At 47.2% G+C, this 13066-nt stretch overlaps 1 protein-coding gene across 3 annotated transcripts in view; it reads left to right on the forward strand.

Annotated features, from left to right (window-relative positions):
* ZNF654 (zinc finger protein 654) overlaps positions 1–13066 on the forward strand; it is a 173139-nt gene that overhangs the window by 118613 nt on the left and 41460 nt on the right. For all 3 annotated transcript variants that reach the window (XM_085622680.1, XM_085622678.1, XM_085622679.1), the window contains exon 5: positions 3628–3830. In XM_085622680.1, coding sequence (XP_085478806.1) covers positions 3628–3830 — 203 coding nt within the window. The remainder of the gene's footprint in view (positions 1–3627; positions 3831–13066) is intronic.

Here is a 13066-nt window from a genome sequence, read left to right on the forward strand (position 1 = left end):
ACCTACCTGCGATGACCTCTTACTAAAGACGGTGTTTTGCTGCAACCCAAGTAGAGGCCAAGCTCTGCTAACAGGTGGTGGTAAATAAATTACAGATATGAACAAAAAGCGAGCGAGGAAAAAAGAGAAAACTTGTCCTCTTCCCCAATAAATTTTCAAAAACAAAGTGGACACGTTTTTTGTAAGGTAACTTTGAGCAAACGTTTTTCGCCGTCACCTGTTGAGAAACTTAGAAGGAGAGTACACAACTGTTGTAGAAAACCCCTCACCCACCTACCTAGTAGGTGGCATGCTTCATCATCGGGGCCCAACTGGATTGCCTAATGCAATCCAGCTGTGCTACAACGCCTGAGTTACAGCGGAGCAGGATGTTGAGTGAAACAGAAAGTGACGTGCTATGTGAAGTGTAACTATGGGTTAAAAAATGTCTCTGAGGAATGCCCTTTAGAAATATTTTTATTAGAAGGGTCCCAGGACATGAGTTAAAAATATATTCGGGATCTCTACTAAGGTATATTATTTTCCTTGGTATCCCTTGCAAATAAGGTCTACTAGTTTCAGCCTTCTAGATGGTTCTTGAGGCTTTCATCAGGACCGAAAAATGGTGAATGGCCTACAAAAATAAGAAAGGCCATGTAAGGTGTAGATATCAGCACACACCCTAAAGTGTGCTGTGAGTGTAGTGGATAGTGAAGATTTACTCACAAAACCTCTGTTGGGAGTACCTGTAAATGAAAAAATTAATAGGTACACATAAACAGTTGTTTTTACATGCATCTATATTAAATGCATGCTCCTTTATATTTGTACTATACATGAAGGGTGAAATGTGCACATGGTGAGTGTGTGTGCTGGCAGTGTGTGTTTGTAAATTGCACATACTGGTTAAATATAGAAAAGCTTCAGTGCTGAACAGTGTCCACAGACTTTGTGTCTGTGCTGTGCTGCTATGCCGAATGCTTATGTACATGTAGAGGTTCTTGTATTGGACGGTAAGGATGCTGTGAATGTACTCGAATAATTGTGCTTGCAATGGTACATAACCTGGGTTCCATTTTGGAACGCCCAGGCCTACCTGGTGGTGATGTGAGGAGAGGAATCCCCCGGACAGATTTGTGGATTGTTACATTCCTGTCAGCTGGGTTGGAGACGCACTGAAGGGAAACAGAAGAGACTCCCTTTACACTTCAGAAGACTGCTATTTGATTCAGTGATGGATCACAAGGAGGGAGCCTGGATACGTTTCAGGAAGGGAGATGGAGGTGATAAGGGACTCATAAAGAGTAGGCTGGTAGTCTGGGATTAAACTTTTGATGCACAAATCGCTGCGGCTGGCATCTAGGTGTGGACTCTGGGCACCCCTATGAATTGTGTTGTGGGTCAATCAGCTTTGGAGTCATGCCTGCTGTAACAGACCTCCTTCATGAGTAAAGAATAAAAAAAGAAAGGTCCACTTCAAAAGAAGCAGAACCCCAACATAAGACTTGGATCCTAAATCAAATTTGGTCTCTGGAAATGGACTATAAGAAGGGGAGGTTGAGACCCCAAACTTCGACAGCTGCCAAGCAGCCAGATGGGTTGTGTGATAAGAAAGCGCTGCCTGTGGCCAGGACTGGGAGGGCGAGGCCTGCTAGTCTCCCTGTTGACTGAGCACTTAAACCAACAGCATGTACCCTGGAGCACCAGCGCCTGTCTGCTTGAAGTCCATTGTAGAGTCCAACAGTGAGGACCCTGTGCGAGGTGTGATGATTTGGCTGTTCACAGATCAAGCCGTAGCCAGTGCACATGACCTTTTTCTGGCAACCCCTGTATGCCAGGAGAGGGCATTTGTAGACTGAGCCAAGTATTGAGTGCAGTGCGAAGGGCCCCATGCCCACATGTCATAGTTATGGTGACCCCATATGCCAGAGGGAGCCACAGTTGAAGTAGCTGCAGGACCAGCCTGCCAGGACTAGTTAATGCCTTAGCAGTGACACCATATGCCAGGAGGGTCTGCTGTGGTGTGGCCGATGGCACCAGATGAGTCCACGTTGCACCTGGAAAGTACTGCGGCAACCCTGTATGCCAGGAGGTGCTGCCGGGACCAAATCACCAAAGACTTCGGGCCTTCGCGCAGTACTGGAGTGAGACTGCGACCAGCAGGTCTAGCCGCACTAAGATCTGCCCTGACCGACTCCTGAGAACCAGGAGGATGACACGCCCTCATGGGACTCTGGTTGGGAGCCAAAGGATTGAATTTCCCCACTGGGGAGAACTTAACCTATTGCATCTTGCAATCTGGAATTTGCTCAAATTGCTGGGGAGAGCCAGCCGCGCCACCCCAGATTGTGAGCCTGCGCCTGACTGACACTGTCATGTGAAACAAAAACAGCCTGACTTCTCCGAACAGGACTTGACCTTGCGAGTGCCTGTGCTGAGGACACCTGTTGTAACACCGAACGCTTCCATGCTGCTGGAGTGGGTAAGACTTGACCTGGCCCTGTGGGCCACAGCGGATTAGGTGCTGAAGGTGCAGCAAGGGTACTTTGCCTAGTTGAGTAGGATCCATAGTAGGCCAGGCCCTGTGACTTCAGGAGTAAGAGGTCTCAACCACCATGGTCGGGCTCAGTATCCCCTGTGTACCCCATGGACCTCTGAAAGGGGCTCTGACAGATTACTTATGTACCTAATCATTCAGTGCAGAAGCACCGCCCAGCCTCATTCTTTCCCATTTCGTCACTAACCATGAGCATGTTCTGATGCAGATTTCCCCCTCTCCCCCCTTCCGGTTACTAGGCAGCATAGAGGTCTTTTCTTGTTATGCTTACCATGGAGGCTACTGTATGCATCTTAAGCATTGCAAGTATGAAGTAAGAATAAAAAATGTAAGGTTTTGTTTATTTTTCTTTCCTTTTATTTATAAAGAAACAAAATGAATGGGACTCCAATTAAAGGAGGCTGGATGCATCATTAACGGTAAGAGCTGGTATGAGCCAGTAAGCACTACCCTCCACAATCTCTCGCTCCCCCCAATGATGAATTTTTCTGCCGAACATCTCACGCCTCGTAGCCTGAAAGGTAGAGGCAGAAGCCCTCTTAATTCAGTTTGGGCGGAGGGGGACCATATTGTACTCTGTCAACAGAGCCTACCCTAGCTCTGCCTAAGCATGACTAAATAAATTGTGAAACATCTCTAGTAAACTTGTAGTTTTTCAAGTTCACTGGAGGAAAAGACGTGGGTAAAGTTGAAAAAACAATTAGGGCAAATGGCAGGTGTGCCCGCTCAATAAAGAAGACACTGCAACAGCTAAAAAAATACATATTTGCTTTACAAGGTAAAAAAGACTAAATCCTGTTCAAGCAATGGAGGCGTGCATTGTTCGCTTCTTTCCTTACTTGGTCAGGAAAAGTTTTCTGATTAATGTGCATCCGTAGCAAACTGATCAGTTCAAATAATATGAGCTTAACAGTTTAAATAAGTTATAAAGGTGTAGTGATTTCTAGAGTGGAAATTGAAAGTAAATTACTCGGTTTTACCTCTGAAATGATTGTTCTCAGTCCTGCATTTAAGATATGCACTGCATTTCTTTATTGAAAGGTTTATAAACAACTACATATTTTTTAATAATGTTTGTTCTTTCTTTGCAGTAAACAAATACTTAAGCTCAGAAGATCAGCTCTTCTTTGAACTGCGTGTAAGATACCTGATTGCTTGCGAACGTACCACTGAAGCAGTAGCTCTCATTACATCGTGTCTGAATCACCCAGATGTTAGTAAGAACCTATACTACCATCAAGCTTACTTTACTTGCCTGCATATGGCGCCCTGTACAGATGGACTCCTTCAAGAGGTAACACAGCCTTTTGTTTTTGTCTTTTCTGGTTAACCAAGCACAAGTCTTTATTATTGACAACCCAGTTATTAGTTCAGTGAGTTAATTGGGTATATGTTTAGACCATAGTGTGAACCAAAATCCCTCTCGATCATAGTACTGCTTGACTATTATGATTTTTTTTAATACACTGACTTTGACTGTTTTGAAACAAATGCCACAATTTTACATAGCCACGTACATATCAGTGATGAAACTCCTACAGAGACCTCGCATGATGCTCCTCATAGTAACTTTGTTCTAAAGAAATCCCCAGTATTAAAGCCATTTTCCTCATATCTTTCCATGTTTCTTTGGGCATCTTTGTGATGTATAAAGTGTTTCTTCCTGCTTGGCACACCAGTTCATTGCTCGTTCCCAGAGAATGTCTTTTTTTTTAAAATTATTATTTAAAGCCAACATGGTTTCAATCCCTACTAAGGTGCTGTGCCCCACTGTGTTGCTCACACCCACCCAAGACTCATAAGAGAGCTACCTCAGGGATGGATCCACCGCCATCACCAATGCTCCAGAGAGTGTGGCAAATATTGTCTGCCAGTATTGTCTTATATGGGGGTATTCCTATATAGAGGGGAAAAAATGTGCTTGCGGGTCTTGGCAGCGCCAACATATTGGTGCTGTCTATGTGCCTGCGTGCCATAGTCTCAGTAGGTCATGTGCCGGAAATGAAGTAGAACGAGTCTGAGCCTTGAGGAGATGGACAATGCTCTAGATGACACATATGCATCCCCCCAATCTTAGTCATTCAAGGGGCCCAACGATCCCTCCCGAAGGGTCAGTAATGGTGTAAACGGGTCTGGGGAGATACGTTTGAGGGCTTTGTAAATCTGTGAGAAGCCTTTTCCCTTCTATAGGACTCTTAAGGATTTGGGATTCTAGGCAGCTGAATTCTGGAACCGCACCAGGGTAATAGTTGTGTTGTTCAAAAGCATTGCGAAGTTGTAGGTATCTTAAGATTTGGGACCTGTGCAGTGTGTAGTCCACCTGAAGGGACTGGAATGACTTAAAATGGGATCCCTGCCACACGTCTCCAATCGTGGGGATCCCGATTCCACCTTCCCCAGTCCTCTGAACCCAGCCAAAGAGGACGAACAGCATAGCCATCCTCCCGTCCACAGCACGGTCTCAAGCATAATCCTCTTATCCCAGCCAATCAATGCCTGCGGTGAATGCCATGTTAGGAGGACTACCCAAGTCGTCTCAAGTAGGTGTGAGGGGATGGTGGTCCCCATAAAGCATTCCTCTAAAATTGCCCAATCTCATGGTTGCCACCCTCCAGGCAGAAAATTGGGCCACTTCATCCTCCGTTCAGCCATTCAGTGACCACCTATTGGTGGGCCACCCAATCATAAAGGCAGACCTCTGCCATGCCCATCACTCCATCGTAGCTTGATTGGGCACATTTACCAAATGTGATACAAGGGCAGGTTAAGCCATAGGAAGGTGTTCATCTTGGCCAGTAGTGTTCAAAATGAGGTGTGTGGAATCAGTAATGGATAGTTTTGTTACGTGTACAACATTCAAAGTTGCCCGATCATCTTGAACAGGGCCACGCAGCTAGGATATGAAGATGAAGCCACGCCCACCTGCCCATGTCTCTTGTGAGCCGAACAATGAGGGGCTCCAGGTTAGGTTAGGTTCAAGTGCTGTGTGAATCTCTAAGTAGCAAAGGCTGAGTCTGCGGATTGTGAGTTGTTTTTACCAGTTTGTCACTTGCTCATCTCCCCTCAGAGGGACCAGGACTGATTTGGGACAGTTAATTTTCAATTCCAATCCTTGCTGTACAGGGTGCGCATTAGAAGCAATTGTGTAATTGTAAGGGAAGGCCTGGAGATAAAAAGGATGTCATGCACATATAGGGCCATTCTGTCCTCCGTCACTGCACCCAGCCAAATCCCATATCTGCGCATCGCAACGTATCCAGGTTGTCAAATGTTCGGTGGTCCGGGCAAATAGGAGACAACCCTGATGGTTGCCTCATCCTATTGCAAAAGGGACAGAAAGAGCCATTGGTGCGGACTTGGGCCGGAGGACGTGGGTGCAGTGCTTGAATGAAAAATCTAAATTTAGGGCCCTAACCTACCTTTTCCATCGTCTCCTCAAGGAATGTCCAGTAGACTGTGACAAAGGCTTTCTCGAAATCTAGGAGTAGGAGAGTGGTTTGGTCTGCCGGCATAGAGAGGCGGGTAAAGGCCATGTGCAGTCATGGTAGACATTGCCTGGTACTCCTGTTGGGCATAAACCCACATTGATGCAGGTGGATTAAATGTGGGAGGGTTTGAAGTAGTCAGTTAGAAAATACTTTTGCATAGATTTTTATTTCGGAGTTGATGAGGGAAATTTGGTGATAAGATGCACAGTGATCGTCACGGTTTCTACAGCACCACTACGGTAGCCATCTGAAGCTCGGGAGAGAAGTATGATTTATTGATCGCCTCTTGATATATGTGAACTGGGCCTGGAAGTATCTGTACAATTCCCTAGAGAAACCATCTGTGCCTGGCCTGGAGTTTTCCCTGAATTTATGTTGCAAAGTGCCTGTGTGATTTTCTCCATCCTCGGGTGGGGGGAGGGCGGGGGGGGGGGCGGTATCCCGGGCTGTAATCAACGGGAGGATCGGGAAAGCCTGTAAACCCTTTTCTTCTATGCCAGCCAGGATTGGGGGGCCTGCCGAGAACCACCTGTCAAATGTAAGCTTTCTCGATTGCCAGACGGGGATGCTTGGAGTCAGTCAAATTGGCATAGCGGATTTGTTTCAGGACATCTTCATCATATATGTAATGTTTCTCCAATGGTGCTACAACCCAAGGGCTCATTCTAGGGAACAGTCGGTAAAGGCAATAATTGGGGTGTAGTACCATCCATACCAGATTTTGATGTGGAATTCTTGATTTGCTACAGATGTTGAGGATGAGTGTGTATCCATTCCCAACCATCCACACTGCTTATGAGAGGTCTGCTTGCTGGAATACCCTTCTATTCACTTGTCTGTCTCCAATGTTGTGGTTTGTCAGCTTCTACATAAATTGACAGATAGGAAATGCAGCCCTTAGTTCCAATCAATTTTGAAAAGAGTTTTGAAATGGATCTTCGTTATGGCCACATGTCTATCATTGCTTCTCATTTACATGAAAATCAACCCAAAGTTCAAAGGTTTTGAACAGGTCATTATGAAAATGACCAATATCATTCTGCATCCATCTGTTCTCCAGTGTAAAAATGGGTGTTCTCCTGCCACAGTGGTAAATTCATCATTGCGCTTGATGAGGTTATAAGTCAACGGGGTACGTAGTCCCCATGCTGATCTCTTCAATCCTATCTTTGTCCCTAAGTGTGTGGTAATCAGAATACTTTGATAGGCATTGGGAAGCCTAAGTTTTATCTGTACCATTGTAAATCCCAGAGGGTCCTGTGTACTATTGTGTAGGCCATGTGGATTTCGTTTTTGTCATATTCTACCCTGGACTGTTCCACTTTGATCTGTAATTGAGCTGCAGTCTATTAATGGGGTATGTGGGAAGGGCCAACCTTTTAGTGTCTCATGGTTAGTATAGGATCTTCTGTGGTAGGCTTAGGTTTTTATATTCTTCCAGATGAGCTTTTGAATGTGACTTTTTCTCATTCCTTATCATAAGGGACTGGAAAAAGTAAAAGAGCATAGGGAGGATATTTATGTTGAAGGTAATTATTCTAACAATCCATGGATTAATTAGTTTCACACTGCTTCCCGGTCCATTTTAAATAGCTACCTTCAAGCGCTGGTTGGCCTCAAAGATTTCCTTCGATTTTTGGATAATCTTCACCCTAAAGTGGTTATTATTCTGTACTTTCTAGCCCATTGAAAAGGGAGACACCTTGCTAAGTGGGTGGCCTCATCATCTACCAAGGTTAAATTAAATTAAGGGCTTTTGGTTTGTCATAGTTAATCTTATAACTCTATTTGAGTTTGAAAGATAAGTTCATGCCGGGAGTGAAAAGGTGGGGGAGCCTATCGTGAGCAAGACATTGTCTGGATATACAGTGACTTTATAATCTCAGGAGCCTAATATGATGCCCATAATGGAATTTGTCAGATGTGGCATGCAAGGCATTCTTTAAAGAGGGCAAGCTGAAGTTGCAAGAGGGGGCAAACCTTCTTGATGCCCCATTGTAGATGTATCCGATCTAATCTTCCACCATTAAGAGTGACTCTAGCTATGGAGCTGAAATAATTAGCGGAATTGAAAGGCCAGGACTTCAGTTTCTTGCCGAATTCAAGAAAAGAGGAGGCGGCTCTGATGTTGAGTTGGGGGTCGTTCCACTGTTTAAGAGCAATATAAGAGAACGCCCATCCTCCTGATCTAGTTCTGTGTATGCATGGGACGTGTGTGAGGAGTCCTGCAAAGCAAAGGTGTCTGGGTGGTTGGTGAAAGGAGATGCAACTGTTCATGCAGGTGTGGCCCGCAATTGTGTAGTGCCTTGAATATGTGCGAGGCGTTTGAAGTGAGCTTGTATGTGTATCTGGAGCCAGTGGACCTCCCTGAAGTGTGATTTCTGTGAGGGAGGTTGAGAGTGAATGACTGTTGAGATCTGGATGGTTTGTAATCTTCTAGTGAGTTGCATGGTGATCCGGTCATAGTGGGTGTTCCTGTAGTCCAACATGTTGGTGACTAGGATGTGAATTACTGTTTTTCTGGTGATGCTTGTTAACCATTTGAAGATCTTTCTCGGCATGTTGAGGGGGTGGAAGCAGGATGGAGTACTGGTGTTGATTTGTGTGGACATGTCCAGTTAGCTCTAAATCCAAAGGTTCCTGGTGTGGATCTGAGTTCGGCCGGCCGCCTGCTGGAGTCCTTGGAGAGGTGTTCTTGCCGAAGATCACTACTTCCTGTCTTATCTGATAGAAACACCTAGCTGCAGCTTTCTAACCTTTGAATTTCCTAGGCGTCCGACTGGATCCAGAAGATTTTTCTTTGAGCAATACCCCTGTGTGCTGGTTGCTAGTGTTGGTTGGCTCCGCGTGACGCCCGCGTCATCCATGTTGCAAGGGACATCTGCGTTACCTATATAGGCGCCACCTCTTTTTTGGTGTGAAGATATGCCATGTCGAGAAAAGACTTCAGGGTTCAAGCCATGTGGCGCCTATCACTGCGCCATAACTGTGACGGACCCGCCTTTGGTTTGCCTCTGTCGCCTGGAGGGCGACCCCCACTTGAAGTCGTGCTCCGACTGCCGGGTCATGGTTCCGAAGGCTTTGAGGGAGTGGTCCCTAAAGCTGCATTCTGCCTGGTAGGCGACAGTGTTGATCAAGTTCTCTGAGGTCACGGTAGAGAGGAAGGTCCCAGCACTCCTCCAGGAGTCCCAAGTCCTTTTCGTCTGATTAAAATCACCTGGACATTCCGGTAAGAAGCTCAAGAAGTCGAAAGCGTGGTTTGACTTCTCCCCGTCTGTCAGCTAATGCGACGGAGGAGCCTCTGCTTTCAAAGCCTCATTCTACAGAACCTGCACGTTAAGTGAATTTTATGTGGCTTTGCGTGTCATTTTTGGGCAGCCTGACCCTTCCAGTGCGCCTTTGGGCCCTGCGGGGGTCAGAGGGGGCTCCATAAGGTTCCTCGCTAGTAGCTCCGGCGCCTCCCACCCCATGGATCCGGACCGGCGTCTGTCGTACAACTGCAACCTTCGCCAATGCCAGCCCTCCAGTGCCCACCAGCATTGACTGCCCCATTCTGATAACCCGACGATCCTGAGCCAGGACCGCGTGGCCTGATGCCTCTTTCTGAAGGGTTAGGTTGGGGAGAAGATTGGAACACTATGGCTGAAGGAGCGTCTTATGCTATGGTGGTGCGAAGGGCAGTTGAGGTCCGTGGCCTTCAGTTTCCTTCAGTGACAGTCAAGCCTGACATCTTGATGGCGGTGCTACAGCTGGGACTTTCCTCCTCGTAACCCTTACTCCTGTTTAATGAAACCCTTGCGGACTCCTACTGGAAACCTTTTCCAAGTCATGCACCGGGGTTCCAGAGCCAGAAGTAGCAGGGCTCGAAAAATCATAGTAAATGCACTAGACCTGCAGGTCTAGTAACCTACAAAATCTCCTGGACCAAACTGAAATGCACTTGACCTCTAATCTGAAAGCTGAGCAAATGTGACATGTTAACAAGATTTAAAAGCATTTTTATTGCTCATTTACTTTGTGAGCAATAAAAACGCCTTTAAATCTTGCTATCTTGTCACATTTCCCCTGTTTTCAGAGGCAGAGGTCAAGTGTCAGTTTGTATTCCTACTCGCCAGTAAGGGCGAGTAGGACCTAAAAGTAGCTCGTCCTGAATTAATCTGACTCGCAAATGCGAGCGGTCGAGTGAATTTTTCAAGCCCTGAGTAGGCTGTGGTTGCTATTCACAATACTTTCTGGTCCCAAAAAAGGACAAGGGTCTTCATACTATCTAGACCTACGAGCCCTCAACTACTTCCTCAGAAAGTAACATTTCAAGATGCTCACACCAGCTTACGTCCTGCCTGCCCTAGACGGTAGTCTTGGATTTGCAGGATGCGTATTTCCACATTCCCGTCCTGCCTTGCCATCGGTATTACCTGTGGTTTACTGTAGGCCATAAGCATTTTCAGATTACTGTGCTGCCTTTTGACCTTACCAGCACCCATCAGGTGTTCACCAAGCTGATGGAGATGTTCGCATCTCATCTGTGTAGATCAGGGGTGCCGGTATTCCCCTATCTCGACAACTAGCTGCTGAAGGAGGGCTCGTCCCAGGCTGTTGTCTCCCATCTCCAGACTACGGCGAAACTTCTACATTCGCTGGGGTTCATTATAAACGTGCCAAGCTTCCTTTCGTCAGAGGCTTTCTGGATACAGTGCATTTGAAGGCTTATCCTCCCGAACGGTGAGACCAGGATATTCAGGCTGTGATACTGATGTTTCAACCTCTATCCTGGATTTCGGTGAGAGTGACTCAGGCTGCTGGGCATCATGGCCTCCTACTGGTGACGCTTGCCAGGTGGCATATGCGGGCTTGGCAGTGGGACCCGAAGGTCCAGTGGGCGCAGCATCAGGGAAATTTCTCAGACATGCTCTAGATCTTGGAAGGAACTGCACGAGTCCTGCATTGGTGGCTGACAAACTGCAATTGGGTCAGAGGAAGAACCCTCTCCCTTTCCCAACCAAATCTCATAGTAGTGATAGATGGCATCACTCCTGGGATGGGACAGCCACCTGGAAGAGGTGAAAACCACAGGACTGGTCTCCGGCGGAATCCGAACTCCACATCAACATGCTGGAGCTCCGTGTGATCCGACTGGCATTGAAAGCCTTTATACCCTCCATCAGGGGAAGGCTAGTGCAGGTGTTCACGGACAACACCACCGCCATGTGGTACTGCAACAAACAACGCTAGGTGGGGTATTGGACTCTGTCCGGTTCCCTGAATACCAGGGCGGACTAACTCAGCTGTCGATGCCCAGTGGATCACGAGTAGCGGCTTCATCCAGAGGTGGCGCAAAGGCCTTTCAGCAGTAGTTTGAGACTTGGTTAGCTTTGTTTGCCTCCAAAGAGAACTTGCAATGTCAGCAGTTTTGCGCGCTGGAGTTTCCAAGGCAGCTCTCTTGGAGACACTTTTAGTCTTGAGTGAAGCTCGGGCTTCTTGTATGCCTTTCCGCCATACCACTTCTGCCCTGAGTTCTCAAGAAGATCAGGAATGACGGGGCCCAAGTTATCCTTGTGGCTCCGGACTGGGCACGGATAGTCTGGAATCCCAATCTTCTGCAAATGAGCATCGATCCTCCAATCAGACTGCCCCTTTGGGAGGACCTTCTGTTGCAGCAGCAGAGGAGGGTTCTCCACAAGAACCTGTAAACTGTGTCGCACATCACAGGACACATTCTAGACCCCATCTTCACCTCCAGTAACGGAGTCAAGTACCGCCACGCCACAAAACTCACCATCTCAGGAGCCAACACTACATAACTTCGCCCCCCCCCCCCCCCCCCCGGTCCACACCCAGAGAGAGAAAATGATATCAGAAGACCAATGAAACAACACTGTGGGCCCCCGCCTACCAGACACCACACGCGACACGGAACTAGCAGCAAGAATCTTCTCCTGATGGATTACAGATAGCACAGATCGCATCCTCCCAGCCAAAACAAAGAAAAAAACAACCAAAAAAGCAAGCCGCTGCAATGAATAACTGCCCTCCACCATATGCTTCTGCTGACAACTTGAAAGGACGTGACTCACCAATAGAAGGCTGGAAGACCACATCGCCTTCAAAACTGCTCTCAACCTGTATCACCACCTACTGAAAGACACCAATAAGAACCCCTAGCAGACTGCATCGAAGCCAGCACAGACCGCAGAAAGGAACTCTTCACCATCAAGAGGGAATTCAACAACCCCTCCCAGGAACTGTGGGACAATCTTGCGGACTTCTTCCACAAAACAATATCATCCATCTTCAAGAACTTCAAACGCCAACCCTCTGCCGTTGAAAGCCTCCACCAAATCATACCCACAAAAACAAACCCTTTAGCCCTGCTCACCCACTGGGTTCACCTGACGACACAAGACACAATTGCCATCATGAACTCTGTGCACTCAGGAGCACCCCTGAACATCAACTCTGCCTCACCACTTAATCAACTTCTGATATGAGACAATCAGCGATGAACTCAGGAAAATCCTGACCACCACCATCACCGTGGCCTCCTTCTTAGAGGATTGGAAACACCTAAAAGTGAAACCCCTCCTGAAGAAGCCATCCACCGACCCAGAAGTTCTCAAGAACTACCAACACATCTCGCTACTCCCCTATCCAGCCAAAGTCCTTGAGAAAGCGGTCCACCAGTATCTTGCAAAAAACCTAGAAGACCGCAACCTCCTGGACCTTTCCCAATACAGATTTCGAGCCAATCGCAGCACCGAGATAGTCCTCATTGCAGCCACAGACATTCGAGCTCTCCTAGACCATGGAGGAACAGCAGCCCTCATCCTCTTAGACCGGTTCGCCATGTTCAACACCGTCTCTCATCACATCCTGATAAACAGACTCCCTCACATCGGAATCCAAGACTCCCTCAAATGGATCACCTCTTACCTCACCGACAGAACCAAAAGGATCCGCCTCGCACCGCTCACCTCCGAACATAAAAAGATCTGTGGAGTTCCCCAAGGATTGCCGCTCAGCTCCACCCTCTTAACCACCTACA

Source organism: Triturus cristatus, chromosome 8 (genome assembly GCF_964204655.1).
Source record: "Triturus cristatus chromosome 8, aTriCri1.1, whole genome shotgun sequence".
Classification (NCBI taxonomy): domain Eukaryota; kingdom Metazoa; phylum Chordata; class Amphibia; order Caudata; family Salamandridae; genus Triturus; species Triturus cristatus.